The 25446-nt window shown below is 45.0% G+C and overlaps 2 protein-coding genes across 6 annotated transcripts in view; one reads left to right on the top strand and one right to left on the bottom strand.

Moving 5' to 3' along the window:
- Window positions 1-327: 327 nt before the first annotated feature.
- Window positions 328-9341, bottom strand: LOC146504798 (uncharacterized). Its single transcript, XM_085182391.1, has 6 exons — window positions 9009-9341; window positions 8621-8730; window positions 7597-7720; window positions 5493-5621; window positions 1558-1993; window positions 328-1458 (listed from the first exon to the last, which is right to left on the bottom strand). Exons 1-6 carry the CDS (start codon window positions 9339-9341, stop codon window positions 1001-1003), a joined length of 1590 nt encoding a protein of 529 aa, XP_085038517.1. The 3' UTR covers window positions 328-1000.
- Window positions 9342-9411: 70 nt separating this feature from the next.
- Window positions 9412-25446, top strand: part of nvl (nuclear VCP like) — a 23158-nt gene continuing 7123 nt past the window's right edge. Inside the window, exons 1-19 of one of the 5 annotated variants that reach the window (XM_085182390.1) lie at window positions 9412-9525; window positions 10690-10768; window positions 10992-11062; window positions 12729-12781; window positions 13087-13177; window positions 13256-13307; window positions 14940-15146; window positions 19052-19163; window positions 20651-20721; window positions 20870-21004; window positions 21097-21198; window positions 21485-21602; window positions 21732-21876; window positions 22532-22829; window positions 23342-23563; window positions 23705-23809; window positions 24130-24192; window positions 24460-24579; window positions 24998-25097. In XM_085182390.1, coding sequence (XP_085038516.1) covers window positions 10712-10768; window positions 10992-11062; window positions 12729-12781; window positions 13087-13177; window positions 13256-13307; window positions 14940-15146; window positions 19052-19163; window positions 20651-20721; window positions 20870-21004; window positions 21097-21198; window positions 21485-21602; window positions 21732-21876; window positions 22532-22829; window positions 23342-23563; window positions 23705-23809; window positions 24130-24192; window positions 24460-24579; window positions 24998-25097 — 2122 coding nt within the window. In that variant the 5' untranslated portion in view covers window positions 9412-9525; window positions 10690-10711. Of the gene's footprint in view, window positions 9526-9742; window positions 10769-10991; window positions 11063-12728; window positions 12782-13086; window positions 13178-13255; window positions 13308-14939; window positions 15147-19051; window positions 19164-20650; window positions 20722-20869; window positions 21005-21096; window positions 21199-21484; window positions 21603-21731; window positions 21877-22531; window positions 22830-23341; window positions 23564-23704; window positions 23810-24129; window positions 24193-24459; window positions 24580-24997; window positions 25098-25446 lie in introns of those variants that run through there. The other 4 variants (XM_085182388.1, XM_085182387.1, XM_085182386.1 and 1 more) reach the window with 4 other exon arrangements.

Below are 25446 nucleotides of genomic sequence, written 5' to 3'. Positions count from 1 at the left end.
CTGTCCAAAATGTGAACATTGGCATCCTCGAATGAGTGACCTTTGACCTTTAGATGCAGATGGACAGCTGAGTCTTGTCCTGTGGAGGTGGCTCCTCTATGTTGTGCCATGCGCTTGTGAAGTGGCGGTTTGGTGTCTCGATGTAGAGGTCTGGGCATTCCTCGCTGCACTGATGCTGCGACTGACTGAGGACCTTCACACACTTATAGCATCTACATGCATCGACCTCTGACAGCAGTCAATGAGTCTGCTTTCACAAACAGCACAAATAAATATACAGGAAATGCTGCACAGCTGTAAATGGGTCCCATTGATGAGCTCTCTTCATTTTCTTTTAATTTATTCATTTATTTTAAATAAAACATGATTATTTATTGATGCATTCAAGAAGTTTACATTACATTATATGGCTTTAATAATATACCAAAGGTATACAGCTTTGATTTTGGTCATTTAGGCACAACAATCACAATTTAACAGTTTATAAAAAATGATGATAAGACTATCTGTGCTTCATTTGCACAAAAGAAGATCTTTGATCATTGTAAACATACTTCCATGGTTGGAAACTCTTTTGGAGCAGACAGAAAGCTGCCGTTCGTGAGGAGGGGTCGAATTATGAGGGTGCTGTAAATAGCACAACATACTGCTTAATTAGCTCAACCACCGAGCAGTAACGCACGTGTTTGGCTTTTCAGAGCACTGCCGATGATTTAGCGGTTAACACATTCCCTTCAAAATGTTGCAGGTTCAATTCCAGCTGAAGACAAAACTGCCTTGGAGGTTGTGTCAGGAAGGGCGTCCAGCGTAAAGCTGCCCAAATACACGGAAACTATGAAAGCGTCGTTTTGACAAATGAGCGTGACTGTGGATGTGTGTGGCGCTCTGCAGCTGGACAGCAGAACAGCTTTAAAGTGAGAGAAGGAGGAAGATTCACGCTCCCAGCAGCACACTTACAGCGTGGCTCAGAGATGGTCTGCAGCTCGTTTCCACCTGCTCCTCAGTCTCTGCATTGTTCCACTATAACAAAGCTCTGTGTCACCTGCTCCTCCTCTGCTGGCCCAGCGTCCTCGTCTCCAGAACCGCCCGGATCTCCTTCCCGCTGCCTCTGGGTGTCGGCTGGAGGCGAGGGCTGACACTCGGCGGGCTGCTCGTTCGTCACTGTCGTGTCACACTGCTGTGGTCTCGTGTGTGTGCCGTCGTCACGACTCAGCGCTGAAGCTTTTCCCACCGCTGGCTTCCTGAGGCTTCTCTTTTTTGTTTCTGCGTTTGCTTTTCTTATTTGCTTCCTCCTGTCTTTGTTTGTGTCGTCCCCCTCTTTTCTTGTTGTCTCATGTTCATTTTCCTGCACGCGCACTTGTCCCATCCACTCCACCAACCCTCTCAGCTCCTGCTCCTCCTCATCCACGGAGCCGAGAGAGGAAAGCTCCGACTTGACGGGACTCTCGTCTTGTGTCCCTGTGAAAATCAGCGTGTGTCAGTTAAATGCACCCTTGGAGCAAATGACAAATTTTGTTGTATTGTGAGTGTGTGTGAGTGTGTGTGAGTGTGTGTTACCGGTGTCGTGCTGTGCTGTGGCTCCTGCTCTGAGTGTGATGTGGAGGGAAATGGCCTTGGGGCCACTGAGCTCATCATCCACTCTGCTTCTGTGGGCGTCACCGCCGGTGTCCCCTGGAGCGCTCGCCCCTCCGCTGTCCCTGCCTCTCCGACTGCCGTCCAAACTTTGCTGAGCTTTGCCGTCGTCGTTGGTGATGAGCGCAGGTGCAACAGCAGTGCAGGGATTCTCAGCGCAGTCTGTGGGCAGGTCAGCGGCACTCGCAGCTTTACTGCTGCAGACTTTGTGGGGCTTGTCTGGAAGCAGGGGCCGGCCCCTGATGGCCAGGTCAGGGTAGGTCCTCTGCATCTCCATAATGGACGGGTCTACACTGCAGAGGTGGTAATGCTGAGGCTTCGGCTGGGGGGTTGTTACAAGCCTGGTGTCCAAGTACAGCACCTGGCAAACAGAACATTGTATTATTGTAGGGATTTACCTTACAGTATGAATAAGATTTAGCTCACAGGCCTCTTAACGTTCACAACACTTCAGTTTATGCTCGTCTGACTGTCAGCACGATGTCTGGAGCACCTCAACAGTCTGCCTGCAGGGCTGAGGAGCTTCAGCTAAGTGGACAGGTAAACGCCTTTCTGCTCTACCTGAGCACTCAAAGCATTTAAACAACGAGCACTTTGTGCTTTCATTCCCACACATTCGCTGTGCTGCTTGTGTCTGAGATCCTCACTCCTCTCTTCACTGCAGATGGCCCATTGCATCTGTCCATTTTCCAAAAATATGAACGCGGACTTAAACCATCGATCTTACGGTTGTGTTTTTGTTTTTCCTGCCTTCTCTCAGGGTCTGTTTCTTCCTCATCACTACACGCTGCGTTCTTATCTGGGTTAAAGGCTCCCCCTTCACGTATTCAACACGGTTGATAGCTAAAAGCTTAGTTGATATAGATATCACATGTAGCCGTTATTTTAAAAAGCGTCTGTTTTTTTATTATATAATGTGATTGGCATTTTAAAAGAAAAAAAATTGTTCATGCCATTGAAATATCTCACATACAGGCTTCCTTATTTTAGGTTTACAGTATTTTCCGCACTATAAGGCGCACTTAAAATCCTTTAATTTTCTCAAAAATCGTCAGTGCACCTTATGTATGAATTCTGGTTGTGCTCACTGACCTCGAACTGATTTTATGTGCACGGAGCTCAAACATCTGTCAAAAAATGTTTTAGTACGACTTTGCTAAGCTACGGAGCCGCACCGCTTGATGGACTGTCGCAGCATTACGGCTACTGTAGTCAGGAGCAGAGATGAGCAGTTACTGTAATCTGATTACTTATTTCAGGTAACGAGTAAAGTAAGGGATTACTATTGCAAAAACAGTAATTAGATTACCGTTACTTTACTTACTTTCCCGTAGGAACGCTGCGTTACTGCGTTACTAAAACCGTGATTTTTTTGCGAGAATGTCTCATGACAGTGACGTAAGCGAGTGCGACGTTCGTGACAACAGCTGTGTGCAGATCAACAATGGATCATATATCGAGTGCAGAGAGAGTATGAGCGTGCAGCGTTTAAAGCGTGGAAGTACTGACCTTACTTTGAGTTTGATTCCATAAAAAGTGACAAAAACATTAGTGTCCGTTGTGCGTGGGAAGAAAACTTCTTTTTACAGCAAAAAAACCCTAAACTTCCGAGCAAGCAGCGAGTAGCTACGACGTAATGGGAAACTCACAGAGAAACTCGCGGATTCTTCCACTGACCGCTGCACACCTGCACCAGGGTAAACCTCCGCCTACCCCACTCCTGCTTTACAGGTGAAAATAGAGCAACAGGACCGCTAGTCTTTGACTTTATTTATTTTCTGCTGTGTTTTACTTGCATCTATTTGAAAGACTGAGTGTAAACACACAAAATATTTTATTTTATGTGCTGGAATGTGCAGAAAATAGGTTTAAATATTAAACTAATTTCTTCAAGTCAGAGAATGTTGCAGATAATTACATTTTTGCTTGATGCATAAAGTTAAAAGATTAAAACTAATAAAACAAGTTTTAAAAAGAGACTTTTCCATTTGATTACATTTTGTATGATGATTATGTAGAAAAAGTAGAATTGGGCTGAAAGATCTATCACTTTATCACCTATTCAGGTTGTAAATCGTGTTTTTAAAAAGTAACTAAGTAATTAATTACTTTTGAAAATAAGTAATCAGTAAAGTAACGGGATTACTTTTTTGGGAGAAGTAATCGGTAATTACTTACTGATTACTTTTTTCAAGTAACTTGACCAACACTAGTCAGGAGCCTTGCGGAGTAATCTGGGTCCTAAACTCCGTCCGTTTCAGGTCCCAAAGTCAAACGAACACTGTGGCATCACTGAGTATTGAAAACTGTCTAAATTCTTTCACCTTTAATAAAATGATCAGCGTTGCTGCTTTACCAGGTGTAACAATTAAGTTTAACATCCATGAAAACAGGATTTATTACATTTAACAGAGTTGTCCCAGATGATTAAACATGCAACTATTTTGCTGGTAATACCTGAAATGAGCAAAGAAAATCAACAGCCTATTTATGCAAGATAATTCATAATTTTATTGGGGGGGGGGGGGGTTGGGTCTGATTATTGGGAGGGTCATAACCCCCCTAACCCCCCTGGAAATTACGCCCCTGACTGAAGTTGGGCTAGCTGGTATATAACGATGTGCTACGTGATTGCTAGCGACACAGCTATGTTAGCATAGCATAAACAGTGAAGCTGGAGGATGAATGCTAACACTTTTCCACTGGATAAAAGTTAACGTGAAGGTTCCTGATGGTTAGAGACAAATGCAATTGCATGGCAGGATGCTGTAAACGGACCAAACTTCAGTCAGGAGAACAACTGAGATCATCCATCCACGATACGAGGTTAGTCATTAATGTACTGCAACAACATGTCGGCTGTGATAGAATACAGCATTAATGAATCAATGGTACAGAAGTGGAGGAAGCAAGAAGAATGAGTTGAGTAATGTTTGCTTAATGCGCCTCATGTATGAAAACAGACCCGTTCATCGGCAGCGAGCCTTATAATCGATGCGCCTTCTGGTCTGAAAACTGTGGTGTTTGTAGGGGCCTCTAAACCTATTGCTCTACACACCACAGCAGTATGGTGGTCCAGCGTTCTTTCTTCATGTGTTAGACATCAGTCCAGCTGTTTCCCAGCTGTGTTCCAGCTTCCACATGTTGTATTCATGTAACATACATAATGCTGCTGAGTTTACTGATGAAAACAGATTCAGTGGATTTAGCATGTTACACACAGGACGCCGCCTCAGCCGGAGACAGGCAGACTGTGATTTACCACCAGCTCCTGAAGATGGCCTTTCTGTTAGCAGGAAGGAATAGCTATTGAAGTCGCTCCCATTACAAGCAGCTTTTCCACACTTGGATCCTGTGGAGCTGCAGATATTCAATAAAGTCAAACAGGTGGAAGCAACAAACTCAACTTTAGCTCCAGTTAATGTTTGTCAGACGCACATTCGGCTATTTTTACTTGCCAGTATCATGAAAACCACCAGAGAAGGGTCGGTGCGTGTGCTGAACGCTGGGAAAAGCCTGATACTGAGAGCCTGCCTCGGTGAAGAATGCCTGACACTTATTTAAATGCTCGGCTTCAGGCTGTGCTGGTGCATGAATGTGTCCCAGCACAAACAGTAACACCTGGCACCCTCAGCAAGCTTCATTCAGAAACAGCAAACTGAGCTGATTCTGTAGTTTAGTTATTAAGCTTTGTCAGTCACTGTTATATCAAATATCGTGTGGGTGCTTATTTTAAACTGTTGGGACTTGTTTTATTGAACGCACGCAGTATCGTGCGTCTTCAGTCGGTCTCTTTAAAGCGCTTTGTCAGGCTCTGTTAAAGCTTCAGGAAACAGCAGAGGGTTTGATGCAGCAGCTACCTCTTTTTTATCCTCCGCCTCCGTCTTCTTTTCCTCCTCGTCCTCTGTTTGTTCCGTCGCCGTCGTGTTTTCCGTGCATTCGGTCAGTTTCACAGCTCGCTCTCGTCTCTGAAGAACATCGAGCCACTCCTGTAAAGTGAGACGATCACCGTCACGTGGCGGTCAAACCAAACCGATCTAGCGTGACCTCTGACCTGGCGTCTGTGTCACCTGTACATCCTCTCCCAGCAGTCACTCGTGTGTCAGGCTGCAGCCTGATCTGTGCTGAGGCTGCTGAGGGATTTCCCATGATGCATCAATCATTTCTGCCCCCCTCTCGTATTTATTGCTCTTTACCTCACAGCACAAAGCACTTTGCTGCTGTTTGATTAAACATCTGACTTAACTGAACTGAATAATGCTTCAACAATAATAATAAACATTTATGTATTTTTTGTATACTTTGTTTTTCCTTTCTCTGATTTTGTCTCTACATTATTTCTTTGCTTACATTTCTTTTAAAGCCACTTAGTGTAGGAACTCTGTATTAATTCCCAGGAGGAGATCCTGAAAGGTTTAACGTGGGGTCAGATGCAGTGAGGCTCATATTTTCTCTTGATATGTTTCTATTATTGTTCTATTATTAATAAAATCTGGGTTTATGAGGTTTGCAAATCACTGGATTCTGGTTTCATCTATATTCTACACAGCTACACAACCTTTTCACAATTGGGTTGTGTTTGGCAGCAGGGAGCACTTTTGTAACAACCTGCATTCAACAGTTGTTATTCTGGGATTCATGACAAAGTATAAAAATGACACTTCCTCCTCACACTGCTGAATATTAGAACGTAAATGTGCCAAAGCTGAGCAACCATGAAAGGTTACAGTCAGTTAGTATTTCATGGTGACACACTGAATATGCCGTTTCATCTAAACTCACAGCTTCCAAAAAAGGGAGGAAATAAAAAAAAAGGGATAATTTATGGGAAATGATGAGAGGAGCAGGTTTCACTCTCAGCTCTGAGTTTGTTAACTGTGAGTTAACCTCAACTCTGCATCAGTCACTGTGGTACTAAACCTGCTGGCTGCCAGGTTTTCTTTAACAAGTTTCTCCCTGACTCCGCCTTCCTGCTACAGCTGACGGACACATCTGTTCATAAAGTCGCTTTCACGGAATTTATGTGTTTACAAATGTTGAAATCTTAGTTAGATGTTAGTAGGGGTGGGAAAAAAATGGATACTGTGTAGCATGGTGATATTTTGTTTGCTAATAATGTATCGATACAGGGACAGCAGAAATCGATACTTTGTTACAAAAAGGTTTTTGTGCTCTGACTTCAGAGCATGTTGATCCTTTTTCTGAGCAAGAATCCTGACATTCCTTCACTGTCCAAATGTGACAGTTTACTTATTTTAATTTAAGACGTGTTTTATTTTAATTAAGTTTAAAACTTTTATTTAATGTAAAATTATATTTTGTTTTAATTTACTTTCAAATTCTTCAGTTGCTGAAGGGGCTGCATAGTTTTCATAAACTGCATAGTTCAGAATAGCTATAATTGTACCAGATGGTTGATTCAGTTAAGTTGGACTAGACTGTAATACAAACCGTTCAGTTTGTCAACAATCAAACTGAAATGAGAGAAAGACTGAGTGTGAGACTTTGATATTAGAGAAAATGATGATTGATAAAGTTTACCTTTATGTACAGAATCTGAATATCGCAAAATATTTAAAAAATTGCAATAATATCGTATCGTGCGTTAAGTATTGTGATAATATCGTATCGTGGGATGTATGGTGATTCCCACCTCTAGATGTTAGCTATTTTTCTTTTATAATCACTCAGCCATCAGTGTAAGTGCAGAGACAGCGCTCACATCAGGGATGTATTATAGTCTCTGTGAGTCTGTGCACAACTTGAACTTCAGTATCTTGCCCGAGGACGTTTCAGCAGGTGGGAGGAGACAGGAAAGGTTGTTAGATTATCTACTCTACAAGCTGAGTACAGCTGCTCAGCACTACTAACTTACCACAGTGGCTTAAAAAAACAAAAAACAATTGATGTGATATACTGTAACACAACTGATGAGACTATTACTAACATGAAACATGGTCATACCTGTGGTCTCAGTTGATCCTCCTGAAGCTCCAGGAAGTGGTTACATTCCACTCTGGCCAAGAGCAGCTCAAAACCAACGAGCATGGCTTTGTCTGCATTAACATCCTCACTGAGCCTGTACTCACTGAAATGCATCAAACACAACAGAGACAAAGTGATGAGGAGCAGAACCACAGACGACCGGGGCGGCTGCAGCTCTGCGGGTACAGCGGCTCGTCTGCTAATCGGAAGCTTGATCCCCGTCTGCATGCCGATTATTCTTGGGCAAGATACTGCAGGTTGGGCTCTGATGCATCCATCAGAGTGCAAATCTGAGATAGAAAGCACTTCAGTACAGAGAGCGTGTAAAATCTGAACTCGGGTTTTTACTTGGTCTCAGGAACCTTTGTAAGAAAAGTGATCCTATGAAAGTCAAGTCAAAGAACCTCGGCTGACCAAGGTGTGTGCTGCAAGTTAATAAAATAAAATAGATATATAAAAAATATCCATCCATTCGCTTCCACTTATCCTTCTCAGGGCCGGGGGCGCTGGAGCCTATCCCAGCTGTCATATAAAAATATATTAAAAAAAAATAAAAAAATCACACTGTCTCCACCTGCCTGCTGTGTTTTGGAGTCATTTATTCTGAGAGGTGACACATATGATATATGAACAAGCTGAGTGTCTTGAAACTTTAAGGATAAGACATGAAAACATTCCTGGGGGAATTTTTGGAATGTTTTGCATACACGTTGTGTCACCAGGTGTCGGCTTGTTACGTGTCGACGTGTGGAATTAAAATGGTAAATGAACTTTTCTATTCTGAGCACTCAAACTGCTCTCTACTACAAGCCTCACTCGGTCACACATTCAGACCTGAGCACCAGTGTAATATTCACACACACACATCGCTTTGGGACCCGCTCTACCTCCTGAGCCACAGCCACCCTAAAGAGTCCACGTTTGTCCTGACAAAGCTGTGTAAAGCTGTGACCGTTCCTCGTGGATTCACGTCTACAGTCTGTGCTGTCACTCTGGCTCTTACCATAGTTTGGGGTCTGTATGAGGCACATAACCAATGGAGGCCAGGACGGACTGTATGGTGGAATTGCTGAAAACTGGCTCGAGACAGTAAACAAATGGAGCTGTAAATGTCTGAAAGAGATGCAGAAAACACAAACACAGTTCATCTGTTAGTACACAGGCTCAGAGATTACTCAGGGTCACTTCCGTTTGGCCTGACACAGCTGTGAGCAGGTCATGATGCAAGCAGAAAAAAGATAAGCGTCACTGGGCTGTCGTGTGTCCACTCACTGCTACACGAGCAGATGTTGTGACACGCTGTGGTTCAGCGTGACATCTGCAGCCACAGTGTAACGTGTCAAACGAGTATCAAGTGCACTCCTACACGGAGCCGCGGCGCGTCCTCTGACCTTTAGTGTCCTGATCTCCTTCTTCCACGGCTGTAGGAACAGGTTGACGCACAGAGTTTCCAGCACTTCTGCGGCTCTGATGAAGGCGGACAGGTGTTTCCTGAAGTCGCTCTGAGCCTCGCAGCGCTCAGTCACAGCCTGGTAAAAAGGGAACATTGTGAAAGTCCCGCCGATCTCCGCCTCGCTCAGTAGATACTGAGCCGCCTTCTTCAGCAGCTGGGGGTCGCGGCACGGCCCGACCTCTGCCCGCTCCTCCAGGTAACACTGGACATAGTCCGCGTACACGTCCCCGCGGGAAGGAGCCGGCTCTCCTGCTCCGCTACCGTCCTTCATGACCGCCACAGCGACGAGCCCCACCACCTCGGACTAACGAGGAAGTGTGGCAGTCCGACAGCACGACGAGGAAGTGAAAGCGACAGCGGCTCCTCCTCACGCCGTGTGCGGCACAGAGCGGCAGACTGGGAGCCACCGTGCCCCCGTCTCACACTACAGCTTCCCCGGAGCCACGAACCACACGGTTCGGACTGTTTCTCACTAATACACGGACGTGTTCAGTGTCGGTGCTGGAGTAACGCTCGACTCATTTTCTTTATGACAAATTCATATTTCGAGCTTTTCAAACTACATCGGGAAACGTACCGGTGTGTTCTGATGTTTCCCGAATCTCAAGAAAGGCTGTGTTTTATTTTGAAAATAATCACCCGGATGTAATCATTTTCGTTTCCGGGATAACTGTGTGTCGCGCTCGTGTTGGTGGTAAGGCTGTTTTCCCGTGCCTGTAAAAGCCACGCGTGAGAAACCGCGTGGTGTTTTAATGCCGTCCAGCTGATATAAGCCGGACACCCACACCCCGTGAACAGGAGCGCCCTCCACTCTGATCGTGAGTCACGTTTAGCCCACGGGACTTTTGCTTGGTCCGCTACACTCGAGTCTGTGCCTCTTTCATACGTTAGTGCTTAAAACACACGAGTGGACGTACAGCTGTGCCACACCCACAGCTCTGGTTTTATAGCCGTCTTCATCGTCGTCCCTGCCGGATGGATTTTGCTGTCACAGAGTCGACTCTGATCATCTGGATGTGCTGAAGAAATCACAGAGATGAGAGGAAACGTTTGTCCCTCTGAACACAGCACCTGCAGATGAACAGAAGTTATTTCTGGGATTTCCTCTCGAGCATCGCGACATGCTTGAAGATGGTGCTCGGGCTGGTTCCTGGTGTCAGGCAGTGGGAGCAGGACACGAGGGGCCAGGTCACAGTCTGTCCCAGAGCGAACACGCGCTCACCTTTAGACCGTTTCCGTTTACTGCTTAATGAAAAATCTGATTTCAGCTGTAAACTGTGTAGAAAATAGTCAAAATAAAGAAATGAGAGAAATGAGGCTCCTAACAAAAATGAATGAATAAACAGATAAAAACACTGGTGTTGTTAGTGGCGCAGTGAGGAGCTGAGTGGGTTTGTCTCTGTGAGTGGGTCAGCTTTGTTGGAACAATCAGGCTCATTCATGAAGACTTTGATGAAGTATAAATGTGTTGTATCATAATTTAATACGAGGCTAGTAAAGGCGCTGTGGGTTGTCACAGGAAGCTGGACACAGTGTTTTTCTGTTGTAAAACCTCAAAGGTGAGTGTAAAATGACACTCTGGTTACCATGGTTACTAAAGCTGAGGGTGTGTCCTGCAGCAGGTGCAGAGAAGCCGCAGACATGAAGGGCCACGGCGGCGGGTGGCAGGACAGTCGGCTCAGACAAAGAGTTGAGCAGGTATGTGTCTCCTCAGTCTGCGTACCAGTGTGACCAAGACCAGTAATCAGATTACATATTACTGAAACCACTAATCAATGATGTCATCATTTGTGCTGCATAAGTTCTTTGAGCATCTGCTGTGTGTGTGCGTGTGTGAGAGAGATGATGAATTCATGATGTTTCCTCGTGATTTTCCGTGTGTCCACCACTTTGCTTACATTCATGTTAAACTCTGTTTCAGTATCTGGGCTCCAGCAGCAGTGAGTATGTGGATCTGTCAGCCATGGCCCTGGACCTTCAGAAACTCTACAGGCAAGTCATCTGTGCTGGCTCAAATAAAACACTCGAGCTTGTTCCACAAAGCTGAGATTTGCACGGCTGGTTCCAGTGAAGCGTCACACACTGAGACATGTGGTGGTGTGAAACGGAGAGCTCTCTGCCCCTGCATGCTGACTCCTCTTTGTCTGTGTTAAATCAACTCTATGTTTAATGCTTGAGTGACTGACATGGTTTTAATGCATCACACTGCAGACCTGCACCTGTGAGGTTGGCTAATATCTGACATTTATGAGCACGTTTTCACAGACAGTGATAACAGTGACACATACAGTCATTGGACTCGTCAGTTTGACAAATCTGGTCCTTAGTGGGTCTTAAAGTGGGGTCAGTACTCATAAGGAGCTTGTTGGAGTTCCTTCAGCAGCAATAAGCTAAAGTAAAGGTGTTCTCCATCATTCTGTCATCATTGTTCTCTGAGGTTTGCAGGCATGTGTTTGAGATGACCCTGTGACCTGTGTCCGACTGATGGGCAGCAGCAGTACGATCATTGCTGATGTGGGCATTGTGTGAACACACACCTGAATGCTGCTGTGTTGTGGCTGCTGCTGACCTTCCTCGTTCCTGTCAGCGTGTTAGGGCGTGCTTTTTTCCTATTCGCTGCATCTGCATTGGGCTTCGTTTTTGTTAAAAAGAAAATATGACCTGTGGTTCTTTATTTCATTTTCAGACTTGGTAAAGACCAGATAGTTTTTTTTTTTTATCATGCCCTGAAAACCTCACTACTGAAAGGGGTTGTTCTCCTTTCACATCACTGAGCTCACTGAGGAGAGCAGAACAAGCTGTACAAAGACAGAAACATCTTCCATTGTTTATTGTCACAGAAAGCATGAATCAGTTTTCCTTCCTGTGTCTGGTAGTCAGTTATATTAATTAGCTTCACCACTTTTTAATTACATTTCCCTTTACTTTGTACATGCATGAGGTGAAGGACGGCTGGGATAGAACTGAAAATGCACATAAATCTGAATCAGTGTTGGCCTTAGGTGACTCAGATTATGAAAATCAGTGCTCAGTAGGGGTGGGGGGGAAATGGATACTGTGTAGCATGGTGATATTTTGTTTGCTAATAATGTATCGATACAGCAGAAATCGATACTTTGTTACAAAAAGGTTTTTGTGCTCTGACTTCAGAGCATGTTGATCCTTTTTCTGAGCAAGAATCCTGACATTCCTTCACTGTCCAAATGTGACAGTTTACTTATTTTAATTTAAGACACATTTTATTTTAATTAAGTTTAAAACTTTTTTATTTACTGTAAAATTATATTTTGTTTTAATTTACTTTCAAATTCTTCAGTTGCTGAAGGGGCTGCATAGTTTTCATAAACTGCATAGTTCAGAATAGCTATAATTGTACCAGATGGTTGATTCAGTTAAGTTGGACTAGACTGTAATACAAACCGTTCAGTTTGTCAACAATCAAACTGAAATGAGAGAAAGACTGAGTGTGAGACTTTGATATTAGAGAAAATGAATATTGATAAAGTTTACCTTTATGTACAGAATCTGAATATCGCAAAATATTCTAAAAAATTGCAATAATATCGTATCGTGCGTTAAGTATTGTGATAATATCGTATCTAGTGCTCAGTGCGTCCACTGCTTTGGTCCTGGTGATATGAATTTCTTGTGTCTTTAGGATGGACTACGGCAGAAGAAACAAGACAGCGTTCAGGATCCAGGTAGAGAAAGGTAAGAGAGACGCCGCTGCAGCTGCACGGTCGGTGTGATTCTGCCTGTTTGGACACATCTTGACTGATATTGAACAAGAAGGATGAATTATTCCACTGCAGCAGTTGGCTGGTTAAGGACGATCGTGTTAAACTGCACATTGAATTCCTTTTTAATGAAAAACCGGCAGGATCATTCAGGTTTTCCATCGCAGGAAGTCTTGTGATGCAGCGATATGACAAAAGCCCAGATGACCTCTCCAGCTCGTGTGTGTCTGTTACAGCCTAATGATTGTGCGCTCTGTTTGACATGTGTGGCTTTTCTAGTGTATGAAGCAGTCATGAAGGATTCTGGGCTGAACGAGCTGGAGAGCAAACACCTGGCTAAGAGAGCCAAGCACGGCCACCGTGACACTGGGTGAGGGCCCTCTGCTTGTTGGTGTTCTCTGCTGCTCTTTAAATGTGTAATTGATGTGCTATAAATCTGTGTTTACAGTGACGAGAGTGGCAGCAGCTCAGAGGAGGCTTCTGACAGTAATGAGAACATTGTAAGCACTAATTAGTGATGTGTGTGTGTGTGCATGCTCAGTCATCCAGGTAAGGAAATCACAAAAAGTTGATTCTTTTCTCTGAACAGAATTTTAACCGACTTTAGCCACGACTGCCTACAGCTGGTACATGAGCACGAGCAAACAGCACGATTGATGGCTGCACCTGACATTCAGATGCAGACAAAGCAGGATTACCCCTAAAAGTCTGCAAATGCAATCTTCATTTAAGGCTTCCCAGCAATAAAAATGCTCCAGCACGCACAGAACCAGCTGCTCAGTGAACGGGCGAGACAGATTGTCAAATCTGTCTCGCCCGTGCTAAAATGCTAAAATGAAAAGAGATCCGACAGAGATCTTCTCGATGAGAGTCCTCTTCAAAAGGTGTTTGAATTCACTGTGAAGGCTCGTCTAATACACCAAAGTCCAGGCAAAAAGGAAGTTTAATCTACTTGTTGTGGGTCAGAAACACCAGTAAATACAGAGAGTGTCCTGAGCAGCAAGAAGGATGCCACGATGAGGATGTGGATGAACAATTTGTCTAACAGACACCTCACCAAAAAGTGGAGAAAAACATCCTCACAAAAGCTGCGAAAACGTTGTTGTGACGCCGAGACAAAGCGCCCAGCATCCAACATCTGGAGGAAAGGAAGGCACTCACATCACTTATAATGACAACAACATTATCATCCATCCTGTCACGCGTAGGTGCACCGACCAGAAAGACGATCATGAGAAATATCATGAGCCCCTGAAAGAAGACCCAGGAAGTGGTTACAGGAAGAGGGCGATAGACTGAAGCAGTTAGAACAAGACGATACTGTTGACCGGACCAAAAGCTTTATCCAGTGGAAGCTGCACCGAGGCTGTGTGGTTTACCAAAGACACACTAACAGGGTGCACCTTTAAGACCGACTGTCTGTAACTCTGTCACCTGTAACATCTTAAAGTTTCTGGCTTCGATCCTCAACCTGCTGCAGCTCTGAACAACATCCAGAACAGCCCGGATGTTATTGAGATGTCATTATGGAGGCAGAGGAAACAATAGTTTGATGGTGTTTGGTCAGTGGTCATGATTTACATGTTAATTTACAAGTTAATTGGGGCGACCGTGGCTCAGGTGGTTGGGAAGCGCATCTGTAACCGGAAGGTCGCCGGTTCGATCCCCGGGCTCTCTGTCCTGGTCGTTGTGTCCTTGGGCAAGACACTTCACCTACCGCCTACTGATGTCGGTCAGAGGGGCCGATGGTGCGATATGGCAGCATCGCTTCTGTCAGTCTGCCCCAGGGCGGCTGTGGCTACAACTGTAGCTGCCTCCACCAGTGTGTGAATGTGTGTGTGGATGAATAATGGCATTGTAAAGCGCTTTGGGTGCCTTGAAAAGCAAAAATCCATTATTATTATTAATGATCTAGAGAATGACTGAGCTCACAGCCCGTTGTTAGTCAACGTGCTGTTTATAAGGTTGGAAACCTGCAGTCAGCTGAGACTGAAGACGTCACCTGATGATGACGAAACGTTTCTCTCACTGAAAACATCCAGATGAACAGAATCAACTTCTTGGGGCAGTGTGTGTGTGTGTGTGTGTGGTTTAGCACTAATTTTCTGATGACCTTTTCCTCCCTGTCACAGCCCACAAACCAAATGAACAGCTCTCTATCGTCTCTGTACCGGAGAGGCAGCGCTGCCACCAGCAGTCCTCGCAGCACAGCCACTCCTCCGCCTTCAGCTTCAGCGACCCTGGTCTCCAAAGGAGGCTGGTTCATTGATAGAGCTCCCGAGAAGAGCAGCACCATCATCGACCTTTGTGACGACGACCCGACCAAACAACCAGTAAATGTATGTAACTGTAACACGTCTGCACAGATGAACCACAGTAAGCGTCGTGTGATAATCATTAAGATGTGAGCTGGTTGTGCTCTTTGGTGCTTGGAACTGCATCACAGTCAGTATCGCAAGTTGTTTGGCTTCAATAAGAAAAAGTGCCGGTCGTGCTAAAAAGACGATGATTTCAGTCTCTGTCAGTTTCAGTCCCTCACATCACTGTGGAGGAACTTTGAACCACTCCGCTTCAGTCCATGGTAAATGGACTGATTCTTATATGGCGCTTCTCTACTCTCCCGGAGTGCTCAAAGCGCTCTATACAACACGCCACATTCACCCACTCATACAAGCACTTCTAAACACAAGTGCAACTAATAAACATTCACGCTCCGATGAAGGCATCAGAGAGTAATTTGGGGTTAATATCTTGCCCAAGGGTCTTTGGCATGCAGACTGGGGGAGCCAGGAATCGAACCACCAACCTTCCACCCCCGGTCCATGGAGGTTTGCAGGCAGCAAACTATCCTTCATGCACATTTCTCTTAAGGTCCCGCCACAGCATTTCAATCAGGCAGAGGTCCAGCTCCGACTGGTTCGTCCCCAGCTCCCAGTCTGGAAGTATTCTTGATCCTCACTGACCAGTTGCACCAGTGCATTCACTGAAATGTAAACGTTATATTGAAGTGCTTAAGTATAGAAAAAGTATGTGAATAGGGATTATAGTACAAAGTGCTTTGAGTTCTCAAATGGAGTAAAAAAGTATGTCTACATTTCAATTCAATTCAATTCAATTCAATTTTATTTATATAGCGCCAAATCACAACAAATGTCGCCTCAAGGCGCTTCATAGATACAGAGAAAAGCCCAACAATCATATGACCCCCTATGAGCAGCACTTTGGCGACAGTGGGAAGGAAAAACTCCCTTTTAACAGGAAGAAACCTCCAGCAGAACCAGGCTCAGGGAGGGGCGGGGCCATCTGCTGTGATTGGTTGGGGTGAGAGAAGGAAGACAGGATAAAGACATGCTGTGGAAGAGAGACAGAGGTTAATAACAGATATGATTCAATACAGAGAGGTCTGTTAACACATAGTGAGTGAGAAAGGTGACTGGAAAGGAAAAACTCAATGCATCATGGGAATCCCCCGGCAGCCTACATCTATTGCAGCATAACTAAGGGAGGATTCAGGGTCACCTGGTCCAGCCCTAACTATATGCTTTAGCAAAAAGGTATGAAGGTGTGGCAGCTCTGCCCTTGTGCTTTGTGCTCATATGCTGTGTTTGCTCTTTGTTGTCCTCTGCCCAAAGGACACTGGGCCTGATTTACTCACATTCACCTGGAATTGTTCTTACCCTGCGCAAAAAAATGAATTTTCATGCAAAATCACTGCTGCATTTATGAAACGTGGATTCTGGCCTGTTTTGTTCTCACCATCATGGGTAAATCAGAATTGCACAAGGCCATTAGTTCTAAACAATCTCATACAGTTCGCGGGCACGATGTCCATACTGCCCGCTCCAATTTTCCTCTTGAAGGAGACGCGTTTACCTCCAAGTGAAGCGGAGGAAGCAGTGGTGATGTTGTCAGAGAGAAGCCTTCACATCTAAGGCAAGAAACAAGGAAACAAATATAATAGTGTCTGAGGTCCAAGGACGAGGCAACAGGTTTCCACAGGAGTGAAGACCGTTTGGATATGGAAATGGATAAATACTAGGGGTGCAACGAAACACAAAATTCACGGTTCGATATTTTTTCGATACAAAAAAATGTTCATGCTTTTTTAATTTGTCATTTATTAAAATGATAAATATATATTTTAATTCAAAAGTACAGTTTTTAAATTTAATGTTGCTGAAACAACAAAGTAATAAAAATAAATCTATCTGATGGAGAAATCACTCATCTTTGGAAAAGAGAGTTTATTACAGAGAAATGTCTCTTTCCAAAATAAAAGCTATACTATACGCTTCTTCTGGGCTATATTCTCAGCAGCATATTAAACATATCAGGTCTCCATAAGGAGAATCATGTGCTAACGGCTGTCTACATGACTCGGGTAAAGTTTGTAGCATGCGTGCTTGTTGTTTTTGTCTGCTTCCACTTGTCTTTGCACTAGGATGATGTCGGAGTAAATGTGCAGTCATATTCGTTGTGTTCCCACTAGTGCTGTCAGCGTTAATCTGAAATGACGTTAACGCCACAACACGGCAAATCTCCGTTAACGAGCTACTGCGGATCGCCCCGTGCATGGGGCTGGACGGCAACACGTTAACGAGCTAACTGCGCTAACACACTAGTTCCCACCAATGTAATTGAGCATTGCGTGGCACATCCAACATACTGTTTTACTTTAGTCCATGACGCGCTTACCTTCAGGGTCATACGTCACATGAAGACCAAAATAGTTCCAAACGCCAGATCTGAATGAGGGTGGGCGAGGTTCAATTTGCCATGTTGCAACTAGCTTAGCTTCTGTCTTGCTAGCTTGCCCTGTGCTCAGTGAATCTGCGTTCGACTACTCCGCCTAGGCTGCACTGTCGAGCGCAGATCCACTGAGCTCTCAACACAGACAGCATCGTCAGAAGAAAAGTTGATCAAATAAATTAAAAATGTTGTTCGATACATATGCGTACCGAACCGAAAGCACTGTATCGAACGGTTCAATATCGATACGAGTATCGTTGCACCCCTAATAAATACATACATGATGTCATAGTGACACTGAACATCGTTTCCCTGAGACTGTAGCTCAGGGAAAAGTAAAGTGTGTGAGAAAATGGGTCGAGGACAAGAAGAGAGCAATGATATAAGTTGTTAAATGGCACTGCTGCTTTTATAGTGCTTTTCTCTCTACCTGAGCACTTTATACAACATGCCTCCTTCACTTGTATGGAAGTACATTCATACTCCATCAGAGAGCAGTTTGGCACGAGTATCAAACCCAAGGAGCCTCACAGGCTGGGAGCAGCCAGAATCACCGACCTTCCCTCGGTTGTTTACATATTTGTCACACTTAAAGGTTTCAGACCAAATAAATGTTAATATCAAAGATAAGCTGAGTTACACATTTTAAATGTTCGTTTCCTCCATCGAGGAGAAGACGTTATCCACACCTACCTGGACATGTGTGGAAAAGTAAGTGCCCCTAAAACTAACAGCTGGTTGTTCCACCCTCGGCTGCAAGAACTGCCATCAAGCACTGGCAGTGAGTCCTTCACATCTCTGTGGTGAAGCTTTGACCCACGTTCACCACACTGCAGCACTTTCCATGCCAAAGCATCTCCATCAGATTTAGGCCCGACTTTGCACTTGATGCTGTGTTGGGTTATTTTCCTGAGTGCTCCTATCAGGTCATAAACTGATGGCCTGACATTCTCCTTCAAGAGTTTCTGGTAGAGACACATTTCTGGACTATCCTTGAAGCAGCACAGCAGCCCATCACACCACCACCGTGTCTGACTGCTGGTCTTTTTATGAAATGCTGTGTTAGTTTGATCTCACATGCAACGTGATTCAAGCTTCCAGTCTTTGTGTTGTTTTTGGTCAGCAATGGTTTTCACCTTCAGCTCTCCACTGTTTTCCAGCAGGTTCTTTTTTTAGCTCTTTAGTTGACTTCATTTTGTCTAATAAACGACTTGATAAGAAATCACCTCACATGTAGCTGATTTCTTGAACATGTCTGACGGTGAGCCTGTGTGTGGCGAAGCTGGACACAGTAATTCATGAGGGGGGCAATTACTTCTTCACACAGGCCACAGTAGCTTTTTTCCCATTAACAGATGAAGTCCACAGTTAAGTCTTTGTGTCATATTAACATTTGATGACATGAAACATGTAACTGTGACAGATATGCAAAAAGAGACGGTGTTTTGATCAGTATTTATGTTCTATGCTCACGTGGCCTCCTCGTCTGTCACAGACTGACGTGTCCATGCTGGAGGGGGACAGGTCTCACAAGAAGTCAAAGAAAAGGAGAAAGACTGCTGACAGAAGTCCTGAAACTACTGAGACACACACGCTAAACAAGAAAGGTACCGCTTCGTTTGTCAGTGTGATTATACAGCTGCTGCAGAGTATTAGATGGAGCGATTGTAAAGAGAGACATCCACAGGCAGGAATAATTTGCTGTGTTGTTCAGAGATGCATTATGGGTAATCTCCGTCCCTCACTGAGCATGCACCTCGTGCAGTGGGTGGGAGCTGAGGTACGTCTTAGACGATATCTGGCCCCACTTTAACAGGGTTCAGCTCCACCCCCACAACATTTCCAGCCTTGCGGAAAAACTTGTATGCAAACATTTTTTGACCCCTTATTTATAATTATTATTATTAGTCCTTTATTTATCCAGGTAAAAAAATCTCATTGAGATTAAAAATCTCATTTCCAAGAGAGACCTGGCATCATGGCAAAAAAAAGTCAAAATACACATAGGTATATAACATTTAAAACAAATACAATATCCCATACCCACATGTGTAAAATATACAATAATAACAGATCAAATTAAGAGTACATTAAAAACAATCACACTGAAAGGAACGAGAGCTGTTCTCTCGTTGCTTTAAGACAGACTTAAACTCTCTCGAGGTAATTCTGATCATTTCAGTTCCTCCTGCAGATTATTCCAGGAAGCAGGGGCAGCGTATTTAAAAGCCTTTTTCCCCAATTCTGTTCTGATTTTTGGGACAATCAATTGTATGATTTTGTTTGAACGAAGGCTGTATTGGTTGTGGTTTTTACACATATAAACACATAAATAAGATGGAATCAGCCCAAGGAGAGATTTATAGATAAAGATCAACCAATGGGAGTCTGCAAATATGCAAAGATGGACATTTAGCAGCAGCATACAAAGAACAATGATGTACACGATTTCCATAGCCAGTAATAAAACGTAAAGCACAATGGTGGACAGTATCCAACCTCTTTAGGTAGTGAGCAGGTGCATTCATAAAAAGCAGGTCACCATAATCCAATAAAGGTTAAAAGGTTGCACGAATCAAATGTTTTCTCACTTGGAGGGAGAAACAGGATTGGTTTCTAAAAAAGTAACCTAGTTTAGTTTTAACTTCGACACAAGCCTTTGAATGTGAGTCTTAAATGACAAATTCTGATCTATAATGATCCCTAGATACTTGTAAGATGTCACCATTTCAATTTCAGATCCTTGAATTGTTTTAATCTTAGGAGACGTAGCTAACAACTCTTTGCCATTTGAGAATAACATGAACTTGGATTTCTCTGGATTTAACACCAACTTAAGTTTAGTTAAATGGGACTGAACGACATCAAAGGCAGACTGCAGAAATTGCAGGGTTTGTGCTACTGAAGGGGATGAACAATAAGTAATTGTATCATCTGCATAAAGATGAAATGCTGCATTTGACAAATTATATAAATACGTCATGTGTTTCACTTGAGTTACAATAAGTCTGTTATTATAAGCTACCACGCTTCACTGCAGCGGTCGTCAGCGTCTGTTTCTTTGCAGTCATTTTCTCTCTGAATGATTCTTTAGCAAAGTCGCCCGAGCTGCACTATCCCACTTTGAAGTTTGAAGATGTTGGAGGAAATGAAGAGACATTAGTGGTTAGTACCATCGTCCTTGCTACATTAGCTTCTTTGATGCATTGCTGTAAGTAATCCAAATCCTGCACGGCTTAAATTAAGAATGTGTTGTTTGCACGTGAAACTGTCCAGCTCGTTTTCACTCATTGTTATAAAAACATTGCTGCAGGAAGTGTGTAAGCTGCTCATACACATGCGACACCCAGAGGTGTACCAGCAGCTGGGGATGGTTCCTCCGAGGGGCTTTCTGCTGCATGGACCACCTGGTTGTGGAAAGACCCTGCTGGCCCAGGCTGTGGCTGGGGTGAGTGCTGGACAATTCATATACAGAGAGATGCACCTCGGCATCCTTTCAGCCTTTTGTGTACTTACATCAGCTGTGATTGTGCGTTTCAGGAGATGCAGCTGCCCATGTTGAAGGTTTCTGCTCCAGAGCTGGTGTCTGGAGTGTCGGGGGAGTCTGAGCAGAAGCTCAGGGAGCTGTTCGACCTCGCTGTGGTTAATACTGCTTTTTTTCCGCTTTTACTTCCAATCGTTCCAGAAGTGTCCGGCTCGCTCCTGAGCCCGCGCGCTGTTTTAGCAGCGTGCTGGTGATGGACGGGCAGGTAGTCAAACGTAACCTCAAAGCTGCAGCAACGCTCTAAGTTTAGCTGCTGGTTTCATGGAGCTGCAGGCTCACAGAGAAAGTCCTCTTTGAATGTGGTAACAGTTACAAACATGAATAAGCATGAGGCCTATGGCATGACTGTAACAATATAAAGCAAATGTATTTCTTGTCTTGCAGAGTTCAGCTCCGTGTATCCTCTTCATAGATGAGATAGACGCCATCACCCCTAAAAGAGAGGTGGCCTCTAAAGACATGGAGAGGAGGATTGTAGCCCAGCTGCTAACCTGCATGGATGGTATGACGTGGAAATACAAGCAGACTCACAAACATAAGCACTTATCAGGCTCGTCGCACCGGCACGCTCGTGTTCATTAACACCACACCTCGGGCTTCGTTAGCGCCATCACGTTTCTTTGCCTGACAGATGTGAACAGTCTGGCAGTTCCCGCTCAGCTCCTGGTCATCGGTGCCACCAACAGACCAGACTCCCTGGACCCTGCCCTCCGCAGAGCCGGCCGCTTCGACAGAGAGATCTGCATGGGTATCCCAGACGAAGCGGCACGTCTCAGGTCAGCTACACAGCTTCGTGTCAATATTTCAAGCTTACCTGTTGTACTTTCTTGACTGGTAGCCAAAGGCCATCAGGGGCGGGAATGGGGGACAAATTAAAGGAACAACACCTTCCCTACTCGAGGTTCTCTCTGTTATTGGGTCACTTTTGGGTTCCGAGTAAAAGAAAATAGACGTGACAGAGGCGGTGTCAGGGATTTAACAGTGATGTGAACAAATCACAGGCAGCCTCACCTGTGGCTGATATTAGCTGACAACAGCAGGAATGTGAAGCGAGGTTTCCTTAATAAGCACGCTGCGTGTGCTGACCGGTATCTTCCTGAAGAAACAGGGAAGCACACGTGCGACATGCGACTGAATCACACCACAAGCTGCCGTTCTGTGGCAGCTCAGGAGGTGAAGAGGAGTGTTTATTCAAATGTCAGAGGAAAGATGAGGTGATAGTGAAGGAAAGGGTCGTGATTTGAATAACATCCATCACAGATGGCGGTGAGATGCTCAGAGGACGCTGAGACCTAAAGCGAAGTGTTGGGCAGGTGGACGATCAGAACCGTGCCTGTTTGTGGACACTTTTGGGTTTTGGCTATTTACCACAGCGGTCTGTCACTCACGATTAGACAGTTTGAACATGCAGCGTGTTTGTTACTCTCCCAGGATCTTGAGGACGTTATGTCGAAAGCTGACGCTGCCAGAGGACTTTGATTACCAGCAGCTGGCCCGACTCACCCCGGGCTACGTGGGTGCTGACCTCATGGCTTTGTGCCGCGAAGCTGCCATGAGTGCCGTAAACAGGGTGCTGCTGGAAACGAGGGGGCCTCCACACAGCCAGACGTCTGCTAAAGAACCGTCAGCTGGCGGAGCTCCAACTTCGACAGACGTCACGTCAGAACAACAACAAGTGGCCGACGCCAACCCCGCCCCTCAGGAGGAGCCGGGACAGAATCATCAGCAGGTACGAGGAGCTCCAGGACGGTCTCAAAGGTTACGATGATCGTTCTTAAATAATGAGGACTACAGACTTGTTGCTTGAAACAGTCTTATTGTTTTTCTTATAAGCTCTTATCAGTGTTAGTATGTGAGATCGGAGTGAGAGATGCCTGCAGGTGCTGTAAACCTGTCATCACTGCTCACGTTTAGATGACTCGGGCTAACAGAGCTGCTGTTCTCAGAGCAGGAACACAGATCTTTGCATGTTTTAAGTTTGAACTTGACATAGATCAGAGCCAAACTGAGGCGAGTGGTGTCCACAGCTATGTGGCTCATATCACAGAGCAGACGCACGTTCAGTGTGGCAGCATTGAAGTTCTTATCTTCACTAAATATGTTGGTGCTCTTCAACCACAGCATGTGTAGCGTCGCTGCTCGTTGCCACACTCACTCTGTTTTGCTGCATTTCGAATGCAAAACGACTCAACGGGATTTCCTGCCTCTGCGTTGCCCTGACGTGTTATGTGCTGCGTCCAGCAGGGGGAGCTGTGGAGCGTGCTGTGCCTGCTGAAGAGCACAGAGACCCTATCAGAGGAGAAGCTGGCTGGCTTGTCCATTCTCATGTCAGACTTCCAGCTCTCTCTGGCTAGTGTGCAGCCCTCAGCTAAGAGGGAAGGATTTGCCACAGTGCCTGATGTCACCTGGGAAGATGTGGGAGCGCTGCAGGATGTCCGAGAGGAGCTCACCATGGCTATACTGGTAAACACCCTTTTATTTTATTGTCTTTTGTTATACTACTTTCCTCTGTTCTTTCACACGTCACCGAGTTGCTCGATGGCTGCCTGTGTTTGGTGTCTGATCAGTGTGAGCACAGATAACACAGCCGTGTGTGTCCTGCAGGCTCCAGTGCGTTCTCCAGAGCAGTTCAGAGCTCTGGGGCTGAGTGCTCCGTCTGGGGTGCTGCTGGCTGGACCTCCAGGATGTGGAAAAACCCTGCTGGCCAAGGTTCTCCCGCCCACCAACACACACATGAGCATCACCTGTTTTCATAGCATAGTTATGAAAATCTGAGTGATAAATTTTAAACATGTTCAAACCAAATCGATTCTCATTAATTTATTTTATATGTAACTTTAATATGATGTAAATCATTCGGTCTCTTTCTGAGGATGAAGTAGGATCACTGTCAGTATCAGTCACACGTCTCTGTGGAGACTGCACAAACACACTTAGCTTAGCATAAGGCCTGTGGCTGACTTGGCTCTGTCATGCTGCTCATTTTCTCAGCGTGTCTCACTGAATGCTTCTATTCTCTTTCCCGACAGGCCGTGGCCAACGAGTCAGGCCTCAACTTCATCTCTGTCAAAGGACCAGAGCTGCTCAACATGGTGAGTCACTGAGCTGGAGAGCACGCTGCTGTGCTGGCCTCAGCCTGTGCATTGCTGCATTGTTTTGGAGAATCATAGCAGAGCTGAGAAACATGTGTTTGTCCTGCACCACCAGCCGCACACGCCTGCATATTAGGAGTCTCTTTCATGACCTTTTCCTCATTTCTGTAGATTTCTTTATAAGTGTGCTGAATAAAAGTAAAGTTATGATCACAGTAACGATGCCGTCTGTGTCGACCTCAGAACTGACGTGTACTCTGTTTGCAGTATGTGGGCGAGAGCGAGCGGGCTGTCAGACAGGTCTTCCAGAGAGGACGCAACTCTGCTCCTTGTGTGATCTTCTTTGACGAGATCGACGCACTGTGTCCACGCCGCTCAGGCCACGAGGTCAGATCATAATGTTAGCATGTAGCAACTATAAACTGCTAACTGTGTGTTCCCATTAAGCACACAAAGCCCTGTGACTTTGTCGTGGTTAAGAAGACTCCCCATTTACATATCTGTCAGATAGATGTTATTCAAACCAATGCAGGCCACTTCCTGTAACAGCCAGTGTGTCTCTCTGTAGTAACATAGCGTGGTCGACAGTATCAAACGCTGCACCAACCAGGACGAGCACTTAGTTTTTAATACCTCTGTAGGCTCATCTTTCCTTTTATGTATCTATCTATGAATTTCTGTTATTCTCCACATGTGCATGTGTAACACGCTAATGCCAGCACTGAGAGGCAGGAAGAAAAAGGGGGAGAAGATCGAAACCAACCACCCCCCCACAGCAGGCGTGAACTGTCTTTGTTGTGTTCAGTCAGGAGCCAGTGTGCGGGTCGTCAACCAGCTGCTTACAGAGATGGACGGCTTGGAGAGTCGACGGCAGGTCTTCATCATGGCTGCCACTAACAGACCAGGTACAGAGACGTACGACCATGACAGCACGCCTGAAGGAGCTGCTCGGCCACGGAAACCCAGGCTGTGAAGCTCCTGGTTCACTGTTGATGTTTAAACTAAGGCTACGTTCACACTGCAGGCAAAAGCGCATCAAATCCGATGTTTTTGACCCTATGTGACCCATATCCGATCAAGGTGTGACAGTGTGAACACCACAAATCCGATATTTTCAAATCCGATCTGGGTCACTTTCGTATGTGGTGCTGAATCCGATACATATCTGATGTTTCAGAAAGCTGCTGTGTGATGGTCTCGTCGCATTAAATCCGTCTTTTACGTCACTGACACAAGACAGACGCCAATTATCAG

Source organism: Neolamprologus multifasciatus, chromosome 13 (assembly GCF_963576455.1).
Source record: "Neolamprologus multifasciatus chromosome 13, fNeoMul1.2, whole genome shotgun sequence".
In the NCBI taxonomy this organism is placed as follows: Eukaryota; Metazoa; Chordata; class Actinopteri; order Cichliformes; family Cichlidae; genus Neolamprologus; species Neolamprologus multifasciatus.
Note: the sequence above shows the minus strand (reverse complement) of the source record. Positions and strands in the feature narration are given on the sequence as shown.

Excerpts from the sequence above, each read along its gene's own strand:
- LOC146504798 (XM_085182391.1), bottom strand. The coding sequence starts at position 9,341 with ATGAAGGACGGTAGCGGAGCAGGAGAGCCGGCTCCTTCCCGCGGGGAC. Across the intron at positions 8,731-9,008 it reads AGGAGATCAGGACACTAAAG|ACATTTACAGCTCCATTTGT; the intron begins GTCAGAGGACGC and ends CATCTCTTTCAG. Across the intron at positions 5,622-7,596 it reads AGGATCAACTGAGACCACAG|GAGTGGCTCGATGTTCTTCA; the intron begins GTATGACCATGT and ends CTCACTTTACAG.